We start from the raw sequence: 26,135 nt of genomic DNA on the forward strand, positions 1-26,135 counted from the left end.
ATCTGGTTTGCGCTTAGTGGGACTATCATTTGTTTTTCAACAGGACAATGACCCAAACACACCTCAAGGCTGTGTAAGGGCTATTTGACCAAGGAGAGTGATGGAGTGCTGCATCAGATGACCTAGCCTCCACAATCACCCGACCTCAACCCAATTGAGATGATTTGGGATGAGTTGGACTGCAGAGTGAAGGAAAAGCAGCTAACAAGTGCTCAGCAAATGTGTGAAATACTTCAAGATTGTTGGAAAAGTATTCCGAGCTGGTTGAGAGAATGCCAAGAGTGTGCAAAGTTGTCATCAACGTAAAGGGTGGCTACTTTGAAAAATCTCAAATCTATTTTAATTTGTCTAACACTTTTTTGGTTACTACATTTTCCCATATGTGTTATTTCATAGTTTTGATGTCTTCACAATGTAGAAACTAGTACAAATAAAGAAAAACCCTTGAATGAGAAGATGTGTGCAAACTTTTGACTGGTACTGTAAATATATATATATATATATATATATATATATATATATATATATATATATGCTGGCTGGGTGAAAGCCCTTTAAACTGAATTTTCTTTATACAACAACACCGCTTGCAGTACATTTACTGCAACTACAGCGGTATTAATGGGCCCATTGGCTGCAATGTCATATTTCTACCACGGGGCGGCGGTCGATGTCGACATTCTGCAGACAAAGATGGCGGTTCGGAAGAAAGACGGCGGCCCGAACGTAAAATATTTCGAAGCGTCTGATACAGTCTCGCAGTTCGACAATGTCCGCGTTTGGTTGGGCAAGAATTATAAAAAGGTACTGCTGTATTTTGTTAATGTAATGAATACATTCATTCATATGATCATAAATGAAAGAGGGCAATCTTAACAGTAGAAGGAGTGGGCAGGCGAGTGAGGGTGTGATGAGATGGGTTGCAGTATAGTCCAGTTGTTTAATCCACACATTCACGAGACGGAAACAAAAGGATGCTGAGGAAACGTCTTGGCAAGTGCCGCGTGATGGACATGGACACTTGATATGTTTTAAGTGGATGTTTCTACACCCATTTAGTAGAGGGAAATAAATGGCCTGTGTTGGGGGTTGCTGTTCGGGGAGGGGAGGGAACCTAGCTAGCTGGCTAGCTAGCTAACGGTAATTCCATGGATTGCAGATGCCTACTCCTGCCAGCGCAAGTGCACAAATCCAGATGTTAAACTGTTTTTTTTTTTTTTTTACCGGCGCCTTCAGTTTTCTCTTTCACCCCATTTCACTCCATGGTCTTTTAGGGCAATATAAGCGCCATGAGTTTTCATGGTCCGGCTCCTTTTACCCCCAGATGGGGAGAAGGATTTTCTCATTATAGTGTTGCCAAAAAAGCCATGTCTATTGTCTCAGAGCAAGCGCTCAACCCCACCATTTTCAACCTGGGCCAGACCGAAAGAATACAAAGATTCACATAGATGAACCTATAATTTCTTTGACCATCAAATTACCTCTGTTTTTGTTAATTGTACAGTTCCAACTATCAAAGATCTATCTAAGACCCACTCACTCACACCATACTTGAATATATGGGATAACATGTCAACATAGTTACAATGTATATTTATCCTGATATTTCCATGTAAATCCTCTCTCTCTTGTCCCTCAGTACATCCAGGCGGAGCCCCCCACCAACAAGTCTCTGTCCAGCCTGGTGGTCCAGCTGCTGCAGTTTCAGGAGGAGGTGTTCGGACGACATGTCAGCAACCCACCTCTCACCAGGTTGCCGGTGAGAGAACTTGCACGCACACATGTGCTCAGGCACACACACACACACACAATTTGCTCTTGTGCTTCCCCTATTCCACTGTTCTAATAGTGTATCTGACCCTCTGTCTTTCTGTTCAGATGAAGAGTTTCCTGGACTTTAAGTCTGGTGGGGCTCTCTGCCACATTCTGGCTGCAGCCTACAAGTTCAAGAGCGATCAGGGCTGGTAAGAGTTTCATTCTAGCCTGCATATTTTGTTTTGCTCACTACACTTACACTCCCCTCAAATGAGTTTAACCCACTAAGTTGTATGGTTGAGAAGTTCTGATTAAGATGAAACCAAATAGACTGATCCTTGAGACGTTTTCATTTTCACAATGATGCATTTTTATTGAAATATTTTATGAGGTTGTGTGAGATTTTTGACTCCTGTCTGTCTTCATGGCAGGCGCAGGTTTGACTTTCAGAATCCTTCTCGGATGGACCGCAATGTGGAGATGTTCATGACTATCGAGAAATCTCTAGTACAGGTCCGTCTGCCCTTGTCTTCTTTGGAAAACTATTTTCTTTGTCTGTGTCGCTCTCTTTTTTTGAATTTACTCTCTTTCTCTGCATCTGTCCATCAGAACAACTGTCTGAGTCGACCAGTGATCTACCTGAGCTCTGACATTGAGGCCAAGCTACTGGGGAAACTGAAGGACATCATCAAGAGGCACCAGGTAGGCTTGTCTTCACTGACCTAATGATGAAACTGTATGAGTACACAATACAGTACAGCTTCATACAAAACAATACAATACAGCACAATACAGTACAATACAATGGAGGTACAGCTTCATACAAAATAATACATTACAATGCATTACAGTACAGCTTCATACAAAACAATACATTATAATACAGCACAATACATTACAGTACAGCTTCATACAAAACAATACAATACAGCACAATACAGTACAATACAGTACAATACAGTACAATACAATGCAGTACAGCTTTGTACAAAACAATACAGCACAATACATTACAGTACAGCTTCATACAAAACAATACAATACAGCACAATACAGTACAATACAGTACAATACAGTACAATACAATGCAGTACAGCTTTGTACAAAACAATACAGCACAATACATTACAGTACAGCTTCATACAAAACAATACAATACAGCACAATACAGTACAATACAGTACAATACAGCACAATACATTACAGTACAGCGTCATACAAAACAATAAAGCACAATACAATGCAGTACAATACAATACAGTACAGCTTCATGCAAAACAATACAATACAGCACAATATAATAAAATACAGTACAACACAGTTAAGCAGAGTGTGTTTGCTGTCTCCTGCAGGGCTCAGTGACTGAAGACAAGACGTCCAGCTCCCATGTGGTGGTTCCCATCCCTGCCAGTCTGGAGGAGGGTGAGTCAGTCTAACATTATGGATCAAACGTTATCTGGTGGCCAGAATGTTTGTTCTGAATGTATGCCTGGAAAGTGAATTGGTCTATTAGCTAACTAGACTAATGGATTGATCATAGAGACATTTTTCTCTCTTCCTCTCCCCTACCCCATTGGTTCAGAGGAGTGGGTGCGTCTGGTAATGAAGAGAGACAAGCAGGTGCTGCTCCACTGGGGATACTATCCTGACAGGTAGGGACTGTCCATATTGGGGCCTCAGCCTGACAACGTCAACACAACCTTCGGATAAAGCCTTGTGCAGAACAGGGTGCTCTAACACCATGGAAACCCAGGATGATGATGATGATAATAATAATGATGGATTGGATTTATATAGCGCCTTTCTACATTGGTACTCAAAGCACTTTACACAGTAAGGGGGAAACACACCTCATCCACCACATGTTCAGCACCCACCTGGGTGATGCATGGCAACCATTTTGTGCCAGAACGCTCATCATACAACAGCTAGCATGGTGAGGAGTGATATATGCCAACTAGGAATGAGGGAGATGATTAAGTGGCCATGATGGAAATGGGGCCAGGTTGGGAATTCTGCAAGGACACCAGGGTTAACACCCCTACTCATACGATAATGAGACCTTTAATGACCAGAAAGAGTCAGGACACCCATTAAACATCCCATCCAATCCGAAAGACAGCACTCTACGCAGGGCAGTGTCCCTTTCACTGCCCTTGGGCATTGGGATTCGATCTTAAGAATAGAGAGAAGAGTTACCCCTACTGGTCCTCCAACACCACTTCCAGCAGCATCTGGTCTGCCATCCAGGACCAACCCTGCTTAGCTTCAAAAGCAAGCCAGCAGTGGGATGCAGGTGGTGTTCTGCTGGCCGCATGGCACCATGTGTCTTAAATGTCACAATTTGGGGTGCAGACACATTGAAAGTACACTGCCATTTTCTCTATCCCATACCCACATCTCCTTTTCCATTTTCTCTATCCCATACCCACATCTCCTTTTCCATTTTCTCTATCCCATACCCACATCTCCTTTACCATTTTCTCTAGCCCATACCCACATCTCCTTTACCATTTTCTCTATCCCATACCCACATCTCCTTGACCATTTTCTCTATCCCATACCCACATCTCCTTGACCATTTTCTCTATCCCATACCCACATCTCCTTTCTATTTGAGCTTCACACTGTTTTCTCAGCCTGTGTTATAGCACCATGTGTTGATATGTGGTGCACTAGAAACATTAGTCTAGTCTAACCTCTGACCTCTGTCCCCTGCTGCTCAGCTATGACACCTGGATCTCAGCCAGTGAGGTGGAGGCTGCTGTGGAAGAAGCGCCCAGCCCAGAGAAACCCAGGAAGGTCGGCACACACATCCTTCCTTCTTCTCTTTCTGTGTCTTTCTGTGTGAGCTGATAGTCAGATAAGGGGACGGGGCTGTACCACAATGCAATTGCGCATTAGATGACACATTGTCTGTTGATATCTGTGGCTTACTGCATACATTTTCACTAAACAGTATGTTCTAAATAGTATGTAGTACATTGAGTACACAGAATGTTGTTTTAGTAAGTAGTAGGCAAGACAGGTTTCGGACACATCCTCTCTCTTCCCCTCTCTTTAAGTTTCTATTTTTCTCTTGCTCTTTCTCCCTCCTCTCTGTTTGTGTTTTTTATAGCCAATATATAACATTTTACTACATTAAATGAATACCATATAAACTGTGTCTTCAGGTCCATGCCAAGTGGATCCTGGACCTTGACCAGTTTAATGAGTGGATGAATGAGGAGGACTATGAGGTGGGGGAGGGGGGCCCCAAGAGGAAGAGAATCTCAGCCAAGACCCTAACGGATGAGGTCACCACCCCAGGGGACGAGCGTCGTGACAAGAAGCCCGGAAGTGCCAAGAAGAGGAAGCGCTCGCCCTCCCCTTCGCCCACCCCACCACCCCAGGAGAGCAAGAAGAAGAACACAAAGAAAGGGTGTGGGTGTGTGTTACCCTTTGTTTACTACTGTGTAATACATTGGGAGATCTGTAGATTCCTGAAATACACAATGACTAAGAAATATAAGCCTTAAAATGATATATACATAATGACTAACTTTGTGTGTGTGTGTGTGTGTAGGCCCACCACCCCGTACACTAAGTCTAAGCGAGGCCAGAGAGAGGAGGAGCCGGAGGATCTGACTAAAGATCTGGATGAACCATCACCTGTACCTGCAGTGGAGGAGGTCACCCTACCTAAGACAGGTACACATGCTCACACACGTGTGTGTATATATATATATATCTAAGATTTAGACTCAGCCAATTGGCTTGTCCTCCTGATATTTACATTGGTTGAAACGTTAGTATTCATCATCATTGTGACAAAGTCAGGGGTTGAACTGAAGTGTTGTATCACAGGAAATGCAACTCTCTCCCCCCACACCCTTCTCTCTCTCTCACTCTTTTTCTCTCTCTCCCCTCCATACCCCTTTCTTTCTCTCTCTCTTTCACCCCCCATACACCTCTTTCTCCCCCCATACCTCTCTCTGTCTGTGTGTGTGTGTAGCCAACACTAAGAAAGACTCTGAGTCAACACCAGTAAAGGGAGGTACCATGACAGACCTGGGTGAGTTCCCTGAACAACTTAATAAGTTCTCAGTGTATATACACTGTCTGCAGGTTGAGATCACATTTTACAATATTTGAGCTTTCTCCATCCTTTATCTGTCCCCTGATCTGTATTTTCACTCTCTTCTTTTATCTCTTGAACAGATGAGCAAGAGGATGAATCCATGGAAACTGCAGGAAAGGAGGAGGAGGAGGGCTCTCCGAGTGTGAAGGGAGAGCCGGTGAAAGGGTCGGACCTTCATGAGGACAACGTGACCGAGCAGACCCACCACATCATTATCCCCAGCTATGCTGCCTGGTTCGACTACAACAGGTAGGCTACACATCTACGCGTCTCTCCCGACCATCAACGATGATAGTTTGATCAATGATGTATGTTTGACCTCTTTCTGTCTTTTCCAGTGTCCATGCTATCGAGCGTAGAGCCCTCCCAGAGTTTTTCAACGGCAAGAACAAATCCAAAACCCCTGAGATGTGAGTAAACACATGCTAACATAATGTTATTATGATTATTATTATTATTACACATGCCTAGCTTAATACACATGTACACTCTTCTGTGTTATACAGAGACCAACAGCTTTGGAGTTTGGAGTAACTTAGCTGCATAACCAATGACGAGAGTCTCTCTTTCTCTTCACAGTTACCTGGCCTATAGGAACTTCATGATAGACACTTACAGGCTGAACCCGCAGGAGTACCTTACCTCTACCGCCTGTCGTAGGAACCTGGCCGGAGACGTGTGCGCCATCATGAGGTCGGGAGGACTCAGTGCACACAGGACATTTACCACAGTCGCATTGTCTTTTCATCTACTTCATGCAGTAATATTTACCGCCTCCATTTATCCCTCTCTCCTCTTCCTCTTCCTCAGGGTGCATGCGTTCCTGGAGCAGTGGGGTCTGATCAACTACCAGGTGGACTCAGAGAGCCGTCCCACCCCCATGGGCCCCCCGCCCACCTCCCACTTCCACGTCCTGGCTGACACCCCCTCCAGCCTGGTGCCCCTGCAGCCCAAGGCCTCTCAGGTACACAGACACACACAGACAGGTTGTTTCTATATTTTGGTTCTAGATACCTCTATTTGACTGTAGCGTCACTCCACTTCTCTCTGTCCCCTCCAGACTCCGGCGGCCCAGCAGATTCTGTCCTTCCCAGACAAGGTGAAGGAGAAGCAGCCAGCCGACCTGCAGAACTTTGGCCTGAGGACAGACATGTACAGTAAGAAGACTGGGCCTCCTAAGGTATGGCTCACAACACTGCAGGACTGATGAGGATCATAGTGCACTGTGTAGCTATCTGTAAAGAGTAGTGAGGTGTGTTACGGGGATGCTACTTCTTCCTGTCTGCAGAGTAAGACTGCTGCCAGCGCCATGCGAGACTGGACCGAACAGGAGACACTACTGCTGCTAGAGGTAAATAACAGCACAGCTCTGTCTCATCCACTGTATTACCATTCAATAGAATGCCCATTAAATCCAAATAACCTTGAAACTGTTGAGAGGATCGACAACAAAAACACACAAATAACTTATCTGAAAATGTAACCTAGGGCTTAATATAACATCCTTATTAATATCAATCATATCCTCTCCCCTCTCCTCTCAGGGTCTAGAGATGTACAAGGATGACTGGAACAAGGTGTCGGAGCACGTGGGCTCACGTACCCAGGACGAGTGTATCCTGCACTTCCTGCGTCTGCCCATCGAGGACCCATACCTGGAGGACACGTCCTCGTCCCTGGGCCCCCTGGCCTACCAGCCCGTCCCCTTCAGCCAGGCAGGCAACCCCGTCATGAGCACCGTGGCCTTCCTGGCCTCCGTGGTGGACCCCCGCGTGGCCTCCGCAGCCGCCAAATCTGCCCTGGGTGAGAGGTCAACTCACTAAATAACCGTTGGATCACACAGAGTACAGGCTGGCCTGATTTGTGTCAGAGCTGTTTAGCTAACCTTTATTTACCAGGAAGTGTCTTGGAAGTTTTGGATCTTTTTTTTCTCAAGAGATACTTTTTAGAGGTGGCGTGTGTATTTGGTGTAGCCTTCAACGGTTCAGAACCATCTCCCTGCTTCTTTTACCACCGTTCATTATCTCTCTTTCCTTCCTCCCTCCCTCCCCCCTCTCTCTCTCTCAGAGGAGTTTTCCCGTATGAAGGAGGAGGTCCCAGCAGCACTGGTGGAGGCCCATGTGAGGAGGGTGGAAGAGGCGGCGCGGACCAGTGGCAGACAGGACCCCCTCTACGGCCTGGAAGGCAGCGGCATCGCAGGCACCAGCCTGGAGGAGGGAGAAAAACCTGGTGCAGCTTCCATCTACTATTATCTAAAACTATAGTTGTCTTTGGTCATATTTCCATGTATTGTATGTCAATGAAGAGAAATGAGTTTCCGGTGGGGTGCACTTAGGACACTAGGCTTGCTGACAACTCATCTGTCTTTTCTCTGCCTCCAGAAGAGAGCAGTGAGGAGAGTAAAAGTGACAGCCAATCCAGTGAAGAGAAGAGGGAGACCAAGGTATGGTGTCTTTAGGACTTCTACTTTACTTGTGTTTATGTGGTCGAGTCTTCTGAAACCAGCTACGGTCTGGGTCTGAATTGTCTAGGTTGTGATGATTTATACTCATGTGTTGACCATTGTCCTTGTCCCCGCCCCCATGGTGATAACAGGAGAACAAAGAGGGAGCCATGGAAGAGGGGGAGAAGCAAGGAGAAAACGGGAAGAAGGAGGAGGAGAGAGGAAGAGAGGGAGAAGGAGAGGGAGAGCAAGAGGCTGAGAAGACCGACTCGGAGATGGGTAATGTTTATGTCTGTGACTGAATTTGAATGTATCTCTGTAAACTTTGTAAAATAGTCAACTCTGTCTCTTGTTTTTTACAGACACTTAATTATGCGTGACTTCTATGTTTTCCTCTCTGCATTAGGTGATGGAGAGAAGGATAAGGAAGGGAAGGAGTGCTCGGAGGAGAGCCAGAGAGAAGGAGAGAGTGAGGGAGAGAGGAAGGCTAAGGTGGAGCGGGATGTGGGAGAGGGGAACCTGGCTACCGCTGCTGCCTCTGCCCTGGCTGCTGCTGCCGTCAAAGCCAAGGTCTGACCTCTGACCCGTGTTTAGCATGATCCCCCTAATCACAGATCTAGGATGAGGGGCTGTATTTATCAAACTTCTCAGAGTAGGAGTGCTGATCTACAGGTGTAGGATCTTAATTTGATCACTATTTTGCTGCTGAGGATTTTCTTGCACAGCAGTGTGTTTAAGGTTTAAAAAGGCTTCTAAAGTTTGTAATTCCCACTTTAAAATGTCAGACTTGATTTGCCCTAAAGAAAAATGCATCAACCCCTACAAAAAAGGTCCATTAATTATAATCACATTTGTTGTTGCTGCAGGATTCATTTCCTGCTGTAGCAAACTGGCTGAAATTAAGATCCTACATCTGTAGGGTCAGTTTTGCCTTTGGGATCATAATGAATAAGATTATTATTTTTTTCACCTTTATTTAACCAGGTAGGCTAGTTGAGAACAAGTTCTCATTTACAACTGCGACCTGGCCAAGATAAAGCAAAGCAGTGCGACACAAACAATAACACAGAGTTACACATGGAATAAGCAAGCATACAGTCAATAATACAATAGAAAAAAGAAAGTCTATATACAGTGTGCAAATGGCATGAGGAGGTAAGGCAATAAATAGGCCATAGTAGCAAGTCATTACAATTTAGAAAATTAACACTGGAGTGATAGATGTGCAGATGATGATGTGCAAGTAGAAATACTGGTTTGCAAAAGAGCAAAAAATAAATAAAAACAATATGGGGATGAGGTAGGTAGATTGGGTGGGCTATTAACAGATCGGTTGGTTAGCTGCTCAGATAGCTGATGTTTAAAGTTAGTGAGGGAAATATAAGTCTCCAGCTTCAGATATTTTTGCAATTCATTCCAGATTACATTAGGATGCACTTGATCCTAGATCAGCTCTCCTAGCCAACCCCCAGGGGTTAAATCATATCTGACCCTATCTGTTTCTCATACTGATTATCAACCAGGGATTGTTCAATATGTCTGTGCCATTTCACATGAAAAGATGACTCACATCCATACTTCTCTCTCTTTCTCGATCTCCCCTATACATTTTCTCTCCCCTGTGTCTCCATTTCTGTCTCCCCCTCCATCCTTCTCGGTGTTTCTCTCTCCATAGCACCTGGCTGCTGTGGAGGAGAGGAAGATCAAGTCTCTGGTGGCTCTGCTGGTGGAGACTCAGATGAAGAAGCTGGAGATCAAACTTAGACACTTTGAAGAGCTGGAGACCATCATGGACCGAGAGAGGGAGGCGGTGAGTCAAGGAGAAGTGAAGGGTTAAGGGGGATGTAGTTTAAGTATAATTTTTTGTTTTGCTTTGTTGGTTGGAGTGTGCATATACATGTTCTTACTCTTTGTGTGTGTGTGTGTAGTTGGAGTACCAGAGGCAGCAGCTGCTGGCAGACCGTCAGTCGTTCCACATGGAGCAGCTGAAATATGCAGAGATGAGGGCGCGTCAGCAGCACTTCCAACAGATCCAGCAGCACAGCCAGACTGGAGGCCCACACTCCGCCCCGGCCCCCACTGGCCCCCCACCCCCACCCCAGGGCCCCTCAGCCACCCAGTCCCAGCCAACCCTCAGTACCCCTGCACCACAGCCAGCTCCCAGCCCAGCACCCCCTACCACCTCCATCCCTTCCTCTGCCCAGCCTGCTGAGCCCCAGCCGCCCCCCAGTGGTCCTCACACCTCACCTCCCCGCCCGCCAGGCCAGCCCCCCACGGCCCACTCCAGCACCACCCCAACACTCCACGGTGAGTCACACTTTGTGTTATCGTACTGTGAATTCAGTATTTAGCTAATACTGTACAAAAGTAATCACGTGGGCCTACCGCATCGCAGTGCTAGTTGCGTCATCCTGTTTCGATCCCAGGCTGTTTCGCAGCCGGCCTCAACCGGGAGACCCATCAAGCGGTGCACAATTGGCCCAGCGTCGTCCGGGTTAGGGGAGGGTTTGGCCGGCCGGGTTGTCCTTGTCCCATCGCGCTTTAGCAACTCCGGTGGTAGGCTGGGCGCAACGCGCCTGACACGGTCGCCAGGTGTACAGTGTTTCCTCCGACACGTTGGTGCGGCTGGCTTCCGTGTTAGGCGAGTATTGTGTCAAGAAGCAGTGCTGCTTGGCGGGGTCGTGTTTCGGGGGACGCACGGCTCTCGACCTTCGCCTCTCCCGAGTCTGTATGGGAGTTGCAGAGATGAGACAAGACTGTAAATACCATTTGGATACCACAAAGTTGGGGAGAAAAAGGGGTTAAATAGAAATAATAATAACCACATGAGCCACTGGAATCAACTTGAACTTTACTGTGACTTATTGTTTTTGCTGTGTGTGTGTGTGTTATTCTCTTTTCTTGAACCCAGAGCCTAGTGCCCCTCTACCTGAGGATACACACCACTCCTCAGCCCCAGTTCCCCCTCCACAGTGAAAAGAGAGAGGGAAGAAGAGAGTGAGAGAAAGGGTCCTGGCAAACTGAATGACATTGACCACTTTGTACCTATGAATCCTGCCTGTTTAATCTAAAAATGAAGAAGTCAAACTGAAGGACATATAACAAACTTTGATCATGTTTAACATTTTGAACGATTTACATGAGAAAGAAAAGCAAAACAAAAACATTTCACTGAAGTCTACCTTACCTTACCAGAGTGAATATAAAGATCCCCCTCAACTAAACAAGAAAATACCAATGAAGAACTTTATCGGTTTTCAAACTAACAGTCCCCCAGGCATTTTTTCAGACATAAGTTGCCTAATGACTTTCACCTTTCACATCAGAGCCCAAGGTTAAACCAAGAGAGTATGGTCATGTAAATACACCACTTGACCTGAGGATATGAAGAGAACTTAAAGGCTCTTGTATGAGCAGTCCTTTGACCAGTGGTGCTTTGGTGCTTTCGTTTCCTGTTATAGTTTACTGTAGTCAGATGTCCTACCATGTTCCCAGAGGTACCTACCTACCTATTCACCCACGGTACCCCTGGTAGGAATTTATAAAAGAGAAAAAAAAGATTTGCACTTTGAAAAGATGTTTCCCCGGTGGCCATATCTAGAGACATGAAGCATTATTAATGGCTCTATTCAATAGGCGTTGCAGAAGTTCAGCGTTACAGCGTGATTTAAATGTAAAGGCAATGTTAGGGGAGACTGCATTCACAGTAAACACTGCATATGTCAGCTCAATCTGGAAATGACCTTTACATTGCTATTGCACAATCTGTAACACTTCAGCAATACAGATTGAATAGAGCCCTAACTCAATTGACCTGCAGCACTTAGCTGCTCTCTTGTTTTGAACTTTTACTACGACGTCATAGTTTCCAAATATGAGATTCTCAGTTCTAGGTCACCTTATTTCATTGGTTTGGCTGCTTGTTGCCCTATGTGTGTGAATGTGCTGTTATAGAGCATTGGGGTTGGTCTGTTGGTTAGATGTATCGTAAACTGAAACAAAGTATGTGTTAGAGAAATGAAAAAGAATGAACGAATGGTTTTACTCTTTTGTAATGATATGTATTCCACGTGGAAACCGTCTCATCTTGCCCTACTGCCATTTGTTATTAAGACTATGTACTGTAAACTGGATTTTCTGTTACGAATGTTTCATTCCAATTGGAACAGAAAATCCCTCCATGACTGAGCATTAGAAACCACTTAAAGTATTGATGAAGGGCCACACCCCCAGAGTCAGTGTCCTCTAGGACACAATGTCCTAAAAGGCCTTATTTGAACTCTATTTTGGGCTCAATTCAATCCATATAGCAAAAGTTTAGCGTTACAGTGTGATTGAAATGTAAAGGCAATTTTAGCGGAGACTGCATTCACAGTAAACACTGCATATGTCAGCTCAATCAGAAATTACCTTTACATTGCTATCGCACAATCTGTAACACTTCAGCAATACAGATTGAACAGAGCCCTTTGTTTTTTAAGTTTAACATCTGAAGCACTTCTGAAACAGTTGCACATGCTCAGAGCAGAGCATAATCATAAGCCTAGCAGTAACTGCACAAATAACATGGTGTTTGTCAGTATGTCCACTATGGCTAGTCAGTATCAGTGAATCATACCATTGTAGAGATTATACTCTAAAACAATGACTGGATATAGCTCCGGAAGAACCTTATTGGCAACTTCAAAGATAGCAGGTATCACCATCACAACTCTGTTCATTTTTTTAGGTTTGCAATTTTCTCCATATGAGTTTGTGGGATGTGGACATTTGGAAATCCACTGATCTTTATAGTTTGTTTTGTGTTTTCCAATAACCTGTCCAACTCGCATGAAGCTGTTAGTATGTGATGGAAGTGGCTTTAATGTTACAAAATAACTTTCTAAATCAAGGAATCTGAGAAGTCAGTTCAGCTTACAGAGGAGAATTGTGTCCTTTAATATCTGTAAACAATATCTTCTCTATGTATCCTATCTATTTTTATAATATTTGACTGTCAGGTTTTCCATTTTTGTTTCTTTGATATTATTGTTAGCATTTTATTGCTGTATTTTATTATCTATGTAACCTCCAATCCCCTCCCTCATTGTCATGTGCGCGATCCTGATAGGCCTCCATGACCTTTCAATCAGTGTGACTGTGAGCATGGGTGTGTTTTCCCCACTGTTCCTTCAGTTCAGTTCCATCTAACCCCCTTGTGCCATTGTTTTTGAATTGTTACAAAGGCTGAGGAATTGGGATGATCATTGTTCTCATACAGAAGTAGAAAATGATGACACAGCAACACATTACACAAACCCTCTCCTCTGACAGTGTCGTACATATACTCTGATAATACAACTTGTGTCCAGATAGCCAGTGTTAGAAACTTCACTACAGTTGTGACCATGGATGGACTGCTTCGGTCTCTGTTATTGCATTGTGTGGATTTCGTGATATGAAATACGTGTGTATGTTCAGTTTCTTGTTTCTGTTTGTTTTTCATGATTGCTAACGATAGCAATGATTGCATTGATTATACAGTAGAAATGAACCTTTCCTCAGTCAAACTCTTGCCAAATGAGTGTCAACAGTTGCTCTGCCGTTCGTATTGAATTAAAATATATATATATGCGAAGGTTTTACTTAATTTTTTTTTTTTTTGGGGGGGGGGGAGTCAAATAAATGAAGATGACGTGACGTGTATAGTTTGGTCATTGTTGCTACTGTGGGGATTGCAATTATTGACACCCTGGATAAAGATGAGCAAAAATGACTGTATAAAAGAAATAATTCAAATACTGAGCTGTATTGTATGCAATATATTTGTTTTTAATTATATTATTTTATACTAATACAATTGCTCAAAGAAAGAGATTTTGTTTAAAGGCCCTGTGCAATCAAAACTGATTTTACCTCAGTTTTATATATATATTTCCACATTGATGTTGGAAAAAAAATGTAAAACTGTGGAAATGGTGATAACGCGCTTTTAGTCTAAGAGTGGCTTGAAAAGACCGCCTGAAATTTCAGCCTGTTTTGGTGGGATGGAGTTTTGCACTGCCTGGTGACAACCCCAGGTGGTAAATTCGTTTGTAGACCAATAAGAAAGAGAGTTCCAAACCTCTCTGCCAATAACAGCTAGCTTTCAGTTTTCCCCTCCCAGCTCAGACCACTCCCAGACAGTCCTAGTGTAACAATGTTGGTTATGTTTCCACTTGCCACTGCAGAACTATGTTTTCGATGTTTATGTATTCTTATTGGTTGGTTGAATTTACATATCAATAAAATGTTATGCCATTCGTAACGCTTGCAGATAGGGGGAGATAGATCATGAATATCAATTCTTCCCAGTCTGATATTAACATGCAAGCAGGAGCTCACGTTCTGAAATAATGCGTTCTATTTTCAAATGTACAACGTGTACGAGTTCACTTTGTACATGTCCTGATGTATATACACTGAGTATACCAAACTTTAGGAACACCTTCCTATTGAGTTGCACCCCCTTGCCCTCAAAACAGCCTAAATTCGTTGGAAGCGTTCTACAGGGATGTTGGCCCATGTTGACTCCCAATGCTTCTCACAGTTGTGTCAAGTTGTCTGGATGTCTTTTTGGTGGTAGGCCATCATTGATACACATGGGAAACTGTTGTGTGAAAAACCCTGCAGCATTGCAGTTATTGAAACATTTAAACCGGTGTACCTGGCACCTACTACCATACCCTGTTCAAAGACACTTAAATATTTTGTCTTGCCCATTCACCCTCTGAATGGCACATATGCACAATCCATATCTCAATTGTCTCGATTTAAAATCCTTGTTTAACCTGTCTCCTCACCTTCATCTACACTGATCGAAGTGGATTTAACAAGTGACATCAATAAGGGATTATAGCTTTCACCTGGATTCACCTGGTCAGTCTGTCATGGAAAGAGCAGGTATTCCTAATATGTTGTATACTCGGTGTATATGTGCACGGTACCTGTTAGATAATGGGGGCATTCTGGCATGTGCTTTTGTACGTAATTGCGCGAGTTAGCTAGCATGCTCTAATTCTAATGGTCACATTAGCTCCCTGCTAATTGAGTTATTTCCATGCCAACAGATGAATTACGAATCTACAACCATCAACATACTGTTGTCCTGCACATCTAATGTGCTTCCTTTTGTCTATCGTCAGACACTTACATTTATTGTATTTTGTACTATTTTTGTCATTGTTATGTTTACAAAATACCCCGTCTGATATTGACATGCAAGCGACGAATCACAAATATACTGCCATCAACATACTGTTGTCCTGTACATCTGTGTTTCTACGTGTTTTATCGTCAGAATAAACACCATCAACTGGGATCGCTGGCTGGCCAGTCCTTTCTTTAAATACATAACGCAAGAGAGTTACTACTACATCTGTTACACTTGCAAAATTCTTGCTTGAGAAATTGCTCTTAGCTAAGAAGCTATTGGTTTCCTTTTGACCATTTAATTGAAAACAATCACAGTAAGGTACTTTATTGTTACCCATAAATGATTTGATATCGAGTTAGAAACCGCTGCATTGGACCTTTAACAAGTAATATATATATTTTTTAAAGTCAGGGGTCAAAATTATTGTCACCTGTTTTCAATACATCACCCTACAAGGATAACAGCACTGTGCCTTTTTTTTTTTATGTTTGAGATTGGAAAACACATTGGGATAAATCTTAGACCATTCCTCTATACAGCATCTTTCCAGATCCTTGATATCCTTCGTCTGTGCTTATGGACTGCCCTCTTCAATTCAAACCACAGGTTTTCAATGGGGTGCAAGTCCGGCGACTGAGAAGGTCTAATATCTCTCCCAGTGTGTTCTCCAATCTCATAAAACATTTTAGGAAAAGGCTCAGTGTCGTTATCCTCACACGGTGAGGTATTGAAAAAAGGGATTTCAATCATTTTGACCCCTACATTTGAGAGAACTATTACTCAACTTTACACAACTTTTATATAAAGGAATAGACTGAGGATCTTTCACTTTTTTCATGTGACATGAAAATAATCCTAAAGTCAGTGTCTGCACTGCAGGCACCACAAGAGGGCAGGCTGTGTGTGTTGTCTTACTTACAGCCCCCCCTCCCCCCTCTATGCATGAGACTGCTGCATCCTGAACATACTGTACATTTCTAATTTTCCATTGAACTATCACCTAGTACTAAACAGATACTGCAGAGACCACCAACAATCCAGTGGGAAAATATCTCACCTTACCATACAGGGCCTACTGCCTCAGAGCAAATAGACTCATACCTGCATTACTGTACAGGGCCTACTGCCTCAGAGCAAATAGACTCATACCTGCATTACCGTACAGGGCCTACTGCCTCAGAGCAAATAGACTCATACCTGCATTACCGTACAGGGCCTACTGCCTCAGAACAAATAGACTCATACCTGCATTACCGTACAGGGCCTACTGCCTCAGAGCAAATAGACTCATACCTGCATTACCGTACAGGGCCTACTGCCTCAGAGCAAAAAGACTCATACCTGCATTACCGTACAGGGCCTACTGCCTCAGAGCAAATAGACTCATACCTGCATTACCATACAGGGCCTACTGCCTCAGAGCAAATAGACTCATACCTGCATTACCATACAAGGGCTGGTGTAAGTACTGGAACTACATCATAGAGAACTATACAGGGCCACTGCAATAGAACATACCCATCTTACCATAAAGGACTACTGCAAAAAAGATACTATGACAAATTTGAGTAGGCGTTACAATAAGAAAAGAATAAAGGCCCTATACAGTTCTGTTAAAATATTCAAATGACCTTTACATTTGAGAGAAAGCTATCAGAGAAGTTTGTTCACTTAAATTATCCAACGGTTAAACTCTGCTACTTGAATACCACTTCCTAGATTGCATTACATGGTGTCAACTCAAAACATGCATCCTCTTAGCCATCCCAGATGTGTAGCCAGAATAGCTAGTATCCGGCCCATCCTGGACACTAGGCCAAAATGGTCCAGTACATGATGTATCCATTTGTATATTACTGCACTGCTGCTTTATTAGAATTCCAGACTCTTAACTAAATTAAGAATGTTGCTTCGTCATCATTTTATTAAAAAGAAAAAAAATACAGTACTCAGAAACTGGGGATCTTTATTAAATACCGTTCGTTATAACATATACATGACAGTAAATCTGTCATTTCATGATTGGTTGGTTGGCCTGGTAAAACCCACATTACAGCATGGTCTCAGCCAATGAACATGCATCTCCTCCGTATAAAAAAACAGCTATTTGGTGGTGGGGCTGACAAGGGTTGAGTGACAGGGTGGGTGATGGGAATGTATGGAATAATCAAGGGAATGTTATTGCCGATTCTGTCCACGAGCCAGGCATGATAGCATGCGCCTCCGTGGTTGGATGATATTTTGAAGTGAAATGAAAAGGGTCTCTTCAACTCAGACACAGAAAAGGCACTTCTGAAAGAAAATACAAAAAATATGACAAAACCAGGGCTAACAAGAGTTGGGTGGGGAATGACACAGTGGATGGGGGTGAGACAGTATATAATAGAAGAAATAAAACATTTGGGAATAAAATGATCCGGATGTGTTCTTAATCTTCAACCACTCATCACCATCCGGACGAGTTCTGAGGGAGAGAAGAAGAAAGAACATCAGCAGCATGCTTGGTCATCAGTGTCTGAGAAGAGCCTAGAGCAAACCCCACCTCCAGCATCTGCCAGCAGTGCTATAGCCTCCCATCTCTCCCAAATAGCCCCAGACTCACCATGAAGATTGAGGGCCTTATTTTCCTTATGACTTCATACTGTGACTCATTACTGAATGGTTCAATATGAAATGGCTTGGGTATCCGAGAATCATTTATGGAGGGGCTATTACATGCAAAGAAATTTTACCAAAAGCCTTCCTAAGCATTATCCCACCAAGCTGTCATTTTCAAAGCACACTCAAAGGATGTCACAGTCTACAGACACCTATATATTTAAAAATCACAAGGAGAAATTACAATGAATCAACAGAGAGGTACAGTGCATTCGAAAATTATTCAGACCCCTTCCCTTTATGCACATTTTGTTACATTACAGCCTATTTCTAAAATTGATTAAATGCTTTTCCCCCTCATCAATCTACACACAATACCCTATAAATGACAAAGCGAAACCAAGTTAAGAAATATTAACACATTTATTTAAAAAAAAATACAACAAATATACTTCACATAAGTATTCAGACCCTTCGCTATGAGATTCAAAATTGAGCTCAGGTGTATCCTGTTTTCATTGATCATCCTTGAGATGTTTCTATAACATGATTGGAGTCCACCTGTGGTAAATTCAATTGATTTGACATGATTTAGAAAGGCACACGCTTGTCTATGGTCCCACAGTTGACAGTACACGTCAGCGCAAAAACTAAGCCATGAGGTCAAAGGAGTTGTCCGTAAAGCTCAAAGACAGGATTGTGTCACACAACAGATCTGGAGAAAGGAACCAAAACATTTATGCAGCATTGAAGGTCTCCAAGAACACAGTGGCCTCCATTCTTAAATGGAAGAAGTTTGAAACCACCAAGACTCTTCCTAGAGCTGGCCGCCTGGCCAAACTGAGCAATTGGGGGAGAAGGGCCTTGGTCAGGGAGGTGACCAAGAACCCAATGGTCACTCTGACAGAGCTCCAGAGTTCCTTTGTGGAAATGAGAGAACCTTCCAGAAGGACAACCAACTCTCCAGGTGTGCCAAGCTTGTAGCGTCATACCCAAGAAGACTCAAGGCTGTAATTACTGCCAAAGGAACTTCAACAAAGTACTGAAAACATATGTAAATGTGATTCGTTTTTTTATTTTCTAAATCTGCAAAAAAAAATATAAAAACCTGTTTTTGCTTTGTCATTATGGGCTATTGTGTGTAGATTGAGGAGGAAACAAAATAAGGCTGTAATGTAACAAAATGTGGAAAAAGTCAAGGCGTCTGAATACTTTCCGAATGCACTGTAAGTCCTCCCCAACATGAGCACTGCTCTCAGCTGGATGCTGAAGCCTGAATCTGATCCACAGAGACTCCATGTGTCAGACAGAAGAGAGAATCAGCATTAAAAGGTTGAGCATTAGAGGCAGGAGCGAGGGAGGGGGAACTGTAGAGGGAGGGACACAGAGAGAAACTATCTCCTAGCGAGCCAGAACAGCAAAGGATTTGCTCAGCCAGGCCTCAGGACCTGGAATGTGTTAGGATTAGCAACCCCCTTCCTTATTTGGGCTGTTCTAACAGAGGAGAACAAGGACAGCTGTGAGGAAGGAGGAGGAGCGATGGATCTGGCAGAAAGGCAGGGGGAAAAAATCAATCAAGGTTCTAGCACGCTTACAGTACCAGCAGCAGCTTCCTTCAGTACAAGGGAACAGAAGTCACCAGCCAAGGAAATGGAGCTACTCACTGCAATAGTTGGAAATCATTATAGTAGAGGACGATAATTCAACCATTAAGAAATCCTTATTATTGCACACCACTTTATCCAAACCCCTCTCTCCCCGACATTCGGAGTTGAACTGTCACCCATCTAGTCTAGCTAACAGACCCCCCAGTCAGTGTCCTGCCCTCCTCCAGTTGGAGAGTCAGTGTCCATGGGGGTAATTTAGAGGAGCCACCTAGACACATGCAGAGGCGCTACATGCAGGCAACAGCCAGGGGAGGGGGAGAGAGGCGAGGGAGCTGGGCAGGAGAAGGGCCCTGCAAGATAGAAAGTTAAAGAGAACAGAGATCAAACCATAAATTCAAACCACTGACTCCATCACAGGAACCCAGCAGCCTCTGACAACACCATCATGGCACAGAGCAATATCCTACTCTATTAGTATCATAGCTTTTACTCTGCATCTCTACAACAGCCTGCCACTTATTAAACAAGTGTGTTAGATAGACTAGGAGCACCCGGTCCCCCCACACAACCCCAACCAAGTATCACTTTAAAACATTAAAGAGTAAAACTGTTAGTAAACTACTGGCTATATGTGCGGTATCAGTAGCTAGGAGTAGGAGCATTCTGTGCAGTGATGGGCTAACAAGAGGGCCCCCTCCTCCCCCTACACACAAGTCTCCCAGAGCAGGTGAGAGCCCACTGCTGGGGTAGGAGAAACAGAGAGGGAGGGGGGGGGGCTTTAGGGGGTCTGCTCGTACTCGCCGCTCAGCCGGACATGATGTGGCGGACAAAGACTGTGGGAGAGGAACAGGGAGGTCAGTGAAGGGACAACACAAGGGGGACACACACCTGAAATCCAATAATACAAACTCCAGCCAGTCCTACACCTTCTTAATAATCATAGGGCTTTGTGGTTACGTGGCACAAAACACAAGTACATCCCATTCAAGTCAATTGTATTTCGTTATTGCATTTTGTTACAATTCATGTATTATCATTCAAACACTATGGGAAAGTGTAATTCCTCAAGCATTGTAATATATTCTACAGTACAGGATGAGGTTCAGTGTTCTCTCTTTACAGCCATCATATCCATCCAGTTCACCACTCTGCTTTACCTTCGTAGTTGATGCAGCCGTTGGCATCTTCGTGTCCTGCTAACAGAGTCTCCACCTCCTCTTCTGTCATTTTCTCACCTGCAACAAATTAAATGCTCTTTTACATTCTCATAACAGATAAATAGACAGTGTACAGCAAGGGTATCCCATCTTTCCTTTCATTCTACAAAGGTAAAAGCCACTAGACGGATTGACAAAGTCTGAAAGACAAGTCAGGAGTATTTTTGGGTCACCCCCTTACGATTACTTACATTTTCAGGCAAATTATTGCCTGCCTTTTATCTACACATAGGAGAGAAATCAGAATGCTCAAGACCGGAATTATTTGTATTTGGGTTGATATCAGTCAAAAAATAATAATTATAACTCAGAGCAGGCTCAACTTACCCAACATCCATAAATAGTCTATTTTACTAAAAAAGTGTGGAGGAACCAGTAAGATTAGTTTTAGGCTACAGGAATTATTGGCAGTTCGGTTGTTTTCACTTTTTCACCTGCCCAATGAGGCAACCTCGGCGCAGGTTTAACTTTAATGGGTGTCAAGTTCACTTGCAACCCTTAAATGTCAATCCCTACACTACCAAGCAGACATGCCCAGAGGCACACTGACACAGTTAACCAGGGAGACTCAACAAAGCCACATCTTGTCATTTGTGTTGCCCAATCGCCTTACTGACAAGAAAGATATCCAGGATGCAAATCAAGTGTATCAATATGGATACAGTAGGGCATTGAGTCACTAGTTTAAGAGGTGATTACTGATTAGTGACAATGAAGACCTTTGGTACAACAGTCAGGTGTGGTTGATAAGGAGAAGAGGTAAACTATCAGGACTGTGTGGATCAAACGTTTCGCTTGATCCAAATTCAATTCTCCAGGTAAAACCATCAAGAGCTGAATGTCAATGGTTTATCTGGCGTGTTAAACGAAGAAAGCACTCCCTGATTTGGCCTCATTTTAAAATTTGGTTCATTAAGAAATGCTATGACTGAATTCAAACAGGAGCTGGTTTCAGGGTGCGGGTTTGATGTGTGTCTCGTGTGTTTGCAGGTGGGAAGAGTTGGCCAAATTATTTCACCAATTAGCTTCAGCTAGCTGGTGTGCAACTGCGGCAAAATTAGTTTGAATTTGGAAAGCCTATCTCCGGGGCTAGTTAGGGACCGTCAATACACGACACAATATAAATTAGACTATTTTCATGTTGCACACCTTTTAGGTTCTCATTAAATGCTTGCAATATTTGTATATTCATTTCTACAATTTATAGTTGTTTGAAGTTAAGTCATTGAAATTTGGCACTATTGTAATTTTAACATATTGTCCCATGTACATTGTGTAATTTACAGATCTTATCCCATAGGGATATCCAAAGTTAATCCAATTTTACCACAGGCATTATGATTGGGTCCAATGCAGCTGCACTCCAAATTGAGGATTACTTGTGTGCTGCCAGCTGTGGGCAGGATTGAAACAAACGCAACCTGTATTTACGTTGTGACGCAGTCACGACCTCAACTCCGTTTTGGACAAAACTGACTATGACCAAAGTTATCCTATTTACAATTTGTAATCAATTTTAACAGTAGAATAAATGTTTCTGACTCATATCGATGCCACATAGGATGTTTCTAAATGGGAAATTAGTTTTTTAGGGGCAGTTGCTCTTTAAGCTGAAGTTGAGCTCTCAAGTACAAGAAATAAAAACTGTTGGCTTATATAGTGTAATATAAAGCATTTTCTAATACAAGAGAAATAAACTGTTGGCTTATATACTGTAATATAAACCATTCACTAATACAAGAGAAATAAACAGACGGTGCAGGTCTATATCTTTTCATAAGGGGAGATGTAAACCTAGCCAGTGACAGCACTTACAAATGCTTCATGAAAGCTATATAAGATCGTTCTGAGGTCTTACCGAGTGTTGTGAGGACGTGGCGCAGCTCAGCGCCCATCACTGTGCCGTTGCCCTCCTTGTCAAAGACACGCAGACCCTCCACAAAGTCCTCAAAGGAGCCCTGGTCCTTGTTTTTAGCGATGGCCTGTAGCATGGGCAGGAACTGCTCAAAGTCCAGCATTTTGTGGTTCATTTCTGGGGAGTGGAAAAAAAAACTATTACTAGATACTATTAATAGAAACTACTATTACTTTGCTATAAACAGAGATAATAACTTATATGAAAGATCTAGGCCCACATACTGAGAGTAAAAATAATGGCTTGGAATGTATTTATTAAAAAAAGGAGATCTTTGATAAGAATTTCTTAGATCCCCAAAGGACAAACTACTGTACTCAGTCCCACTATGTGTAGCCTAACTTTGTTTGTCGGAACGCTATAACACCTGCAAATCTGTGTACGTGACCAATAACATTTCGATTTGATTTGGAATTTTGTAAATAAATCCACAAGTAGTGGTAAACTTGCATTTCTCTATAAATTGATAATCATCTTTACGTTATCAGATCTTGTTGACATGAGCTGCATCTATTCTGTGTGTAATTAGCACACGTAAGAACAGGACCCCACACAACGCAGAACATATGTGGTACTTGACAATTGCAGATTACACACAAGGATAAGTTCACACTCCATAGGATGGGAATGTCATACCCAGAAGAACATTCTGTTTCATCAGTTTTATCCTTGGATGCTTAAGCACATTAATTGACATCTTCCACCTAACCGGATAGGAATTAGTCAAACTGGTTTGGTGAAGAGGTTGACTACAAACAGCAACAGACCTAAAAACACACCAGCCCTAAGCTTTGGAGGATAGGCCTAAATCTAGCTGAACACAAGACGATGCCATGACGGAATAAAATCTTACTAATGTTAACTGATGTGTGTAATACTTTTATAAGTTTGATCCAGCCAATAGATACTAATGGTCAATGTTCAGTAAGCATCTAGAAGTAGGGCTGACCTTCTGACTTGGGATTGCCCAGGACCTTGAGGACCTCAGCGTTGACGGGGTTCTGGCCGAGGGCCCGCATGACATCACCACACTGGCTGTAGCTGATCTTCCCATCGCCCGTCCTGTCAAACAGCAGGAAGGCCTCCTTGAACTCTGACAGATGGGGAGAGGAAAGGCGTAAAAAAAAGCACAAAAAAAGCAGAGCTGGATTGTGTGTGTATGTGTTTTGGTTTACCCCCCCACCCATAAAAATGGTCAAGAAAGAGAATCCAAAGATTTTTTGTTTTGTTGTTTCTTTGATTATGTGTAATCTACAGTAAATTCAGTGGCCTCTATTGGAATGGTTTCTGACATAAGGGTCATTTCCCAGGGCCATTGTTATGGTGCTTGCCTTCCATCGCTGGTATGCTGCGCATCCCGAGATGGCCCGTCTGGAACTACACAGCAGCCACTCATTTACCCATATATGGCATTGACAGCAAGCGCTGGTGGTGTAATCTATCAACCAAACGACCGCAAAGGAAATCTAGCAACTGCGAAACTAAACAACTAAAAATGCCATTGATTGAGTAAAAGAAAAAAGCACAGGCAATCGATGAGTCGCCTACAGTAACACTATGTCGCTACATATATTCTTGCTAAATGGTTACATTTTGCTTCGCCAACTTAATTTCAAAGAACAGCATGTCTCTGAGGTTTAATTCGGCCACGCCTTCGAGGCGTACAACTCGTTAATAAGTGGTTTAGTCATTTCCTTTTTTTTTACACAATGTATACGAGTCAACACCAGTGAAGGACTGGGAACAAATTACAATATAGAGGCCTGATTTTCACTAATATATCTAGACATTTGATACAGTTCTGGCATCGGGAACGAATGAATTCACGTTCCAGAATTGAGAACTTCCGGTTCCTCTACTAAATTTACCACGTAGCTAGGTAGCCGAACTAGACATCACACAACAATAAACGGAACAGATAAATAATACCAAAATTGGTGTTGGCAACAAAAAAAAAAACACTAAAATGGAATTACTAAACGGCAACTCTTTCATCAAAGTAGCCTGGCTTTTGAACACTCAGGTCGTATAACGACTAGCCATAATGCCATGTTGACGTGTCCCTTTACTTTGTTCTGCATGCATAAAAATACCAGGCACAGAACTCAGTGCAAAATTAGTTGGTCAGTAACATTCAACACAAAACATTAATTTGATGAAAGACCATTCAATCAAACCGCTATGTGGGGATCAAAAGGAGGGGATGACTGCGCCAATAGACAACCGTGAATCAATATTTTTGTAATTGTATATCACCATTCGTTGATGTGTGCATGACAGACAACGCCTCTAATAATGCAAGGTCTTCCCAAAATGGTTAGAAAAAACAAAACCTGGTCCGTCCAAAAAAAATAAAAAACTCACCATAAACTCCAGTTTATATCAACTTGTCAGCAGGGAAACTGCTTCTCACATCAAAGGGGACAGGAAAGAAGTAGAGCTATTCCACAATGAATGGCACAGATGAAGCAAGGGGATAGACTAGCAACTAGCTAACATTTTACAGTAGCTAGTTAGCCTTCAAATAACGTTACTGTCACAAAGCTGATTGAAACTCACCAATGATCTGGTCTTCTGAGAAGTCAGACTGGTTAAAAAGGTACGGCAAGAATGAAAAGGGAAAAACAAATTAATATGATTATCGAAGATGAAGAGAACAAGTAGCTAGCTAGATAACTACATTAACCAGCTAACATCGGCCAGCCACGGTATGATAATCCAGCAGTGAAACGTCTTCGGTGGATTAGCTAGCTAACAGGCTTTGTCTACACGAATTTAAAACGACATTTTGCTAGCCTAACAGTCTACACTGCACGTCACATACCAAAAAAATCTTTAAAACAGAACAAAGCAAGGCATTTACCATTTCTGGGCTTGGTTCGAATCCTGTCAACGGGCGGAGGTCAGGGGAATGTAGACCGATAGACGCGAACGTTAAGAAAACTAAACTCATGACGTCATCCTTAATTCATGCACTGTACAAACCAATCACATCTGGCAGGCGTTGCCTTTTCGGATTATTTACCGTAATTCTGCAAAATAGGTGCAACAAAACTGTCCAAACGTGAGTTTATTGGAATCCTGACTGTTCTTTAAAAGCGAGTAAATAAATATTGGTGTATGTATGCTGTGGTGGTGGAAAAACAGAATTTGTTAGCCAATTCCATTGAAGCTTTCATGTGGACGATCATACGAGTCATATTAACCATATGTATGATTGAACAAGTGCGCCATCGTATGGTACGAATATATAAACTGTAGCTAGAGTTACCATATGACAAATTAGTGAGATATAAATGTACAGAA

The 26,135-nt window shown here is 42.9% G+C and overlaps 2 protein-coding genes across 6 annotated transcripts; one reads left to right on the top strand and one right to left on the bottom strand.

The window, feature by feature from the left end:
• Window positions 1–675: 675 nt before the first annotated feature.
• Window positions 676–15,657, top strand: smarcc2 (SWI/SNF related BAF chromatin remodeling complex subunit C2). 3 transcript variants are annotated; one of them, XM_020466104.2, is made up of 25 exons: window positions 676–804; window positions 1,640–1,759; window positions 1,879–1,964; window positions 2,187–2,268; window positions 2,365–2,457; window positions 3,108–3,177; window positions 3,338–3,407; window positions 4,482–4,557; window positions 4,929–5,182; window positions 5,321–5,445; window positions 5,750–5,809; window positions 5,956–6,124; window positions 6,214–6,285; window positions 6,455–6,568; window positions 6,686–6,839; window positions 6,936–7,055; window positions 7,164–7,226; window positions 7,420–7,678; window positions 7,943–8,104; window positions 8,257–8,318; window positions 8,471–8,597; window positions 8,725–8,888; window positions 9,994–10,128; window positions 10,247–10,625; window positions 11,230–15,657. In XM_020466104.2, the coding sequence occupies exons 1-25, from the start codon at window positions 694–696 to the stop codon at window positions 11,292–11,294; spliced, it is 3,192 nt and encodes a 1,063-aa protein (XP_020321693.2). In that variant the 5' UTR covers window positions 676–693; the 3' UTR covers window positions 11,295–15,657. The 3 variants fall into 3 exon arrangements, with proteins under 3 accessions (XP_020321693.2, XP_031677719.1, XP_031677758.1); XM_031821859.1 differs by having other exon boundaries at window positions 680–804; window positions 4,929–5,176; XM_031821898.1 differs by having other exon boundaries at window positions 680–804; window positions 2,193–2,268.
• A 1,783-nt stretch (window positions 15,658–17,440) lies between these two features.
• Window positions 17,441–26,044, bottom strand: LOC109895803 (myosin light polypeptide 6). 3 transcript variants are annotated; one of them, XM_020489809.2, is made up of 7 exons: window positions 25,693–26,044; window positions 25,389–25,416; window positions 23,779–23,922; window positions 22,773–22,946; window positions 20,855–20,932; window positions 20,495–20,530; window positions 17,441–17,956 (listed from the first exon to the last, which is right to left on the bottom strand). In XM_020489809.2, the coding sequence occupies exons 1-6, from the start codon at window positions 25,780–25,782 to the stop codon at window positions 20,502–20,504; spliced, it is 543 nt and encodes a 180-aa protein (XP_020345398.1). In that variant the 5' UTR covers window positions 25,783–26,044; the 3' UTR covers window positions 17,441–17,956; window positions 20,495–20,501. The 3 variants fall into 3 exon arrangements, with proteins under 3 accessions (XP_020345398.1, XP_020345389.1, XP_031677879.1); XM_031822019.1 differs by having other exon boundaries at window positions 17,848–17,956; window positions 20,499–20,530; window positions 25,693–25,801; XM_020489800.2 differs by lacking the exon at window positions 20,495–20,530 and having other exon boundaries at window positions 25,693–25,810.
• Between the last annotated feature and the right edge of the window lie 91 nt (window positions 26,045–26,135).

This window comes from Oncorhynchus kisutch, linkage group LG1 (genome assembly GCF_002021735.2).
Source record: "Oncorhynchus kisutch isolate 150728-3 linkage group LG1, Okis_V2, whole genome shotgun sequence".
Classification (NCBI taxonomy): domain Eukaryota; kingdom Metazoa; phylum Chordata; class Actinopteri; order Salmoniformes; family Salmonidae; genus Oncorhynchus; species Oncorhynchus kisutch.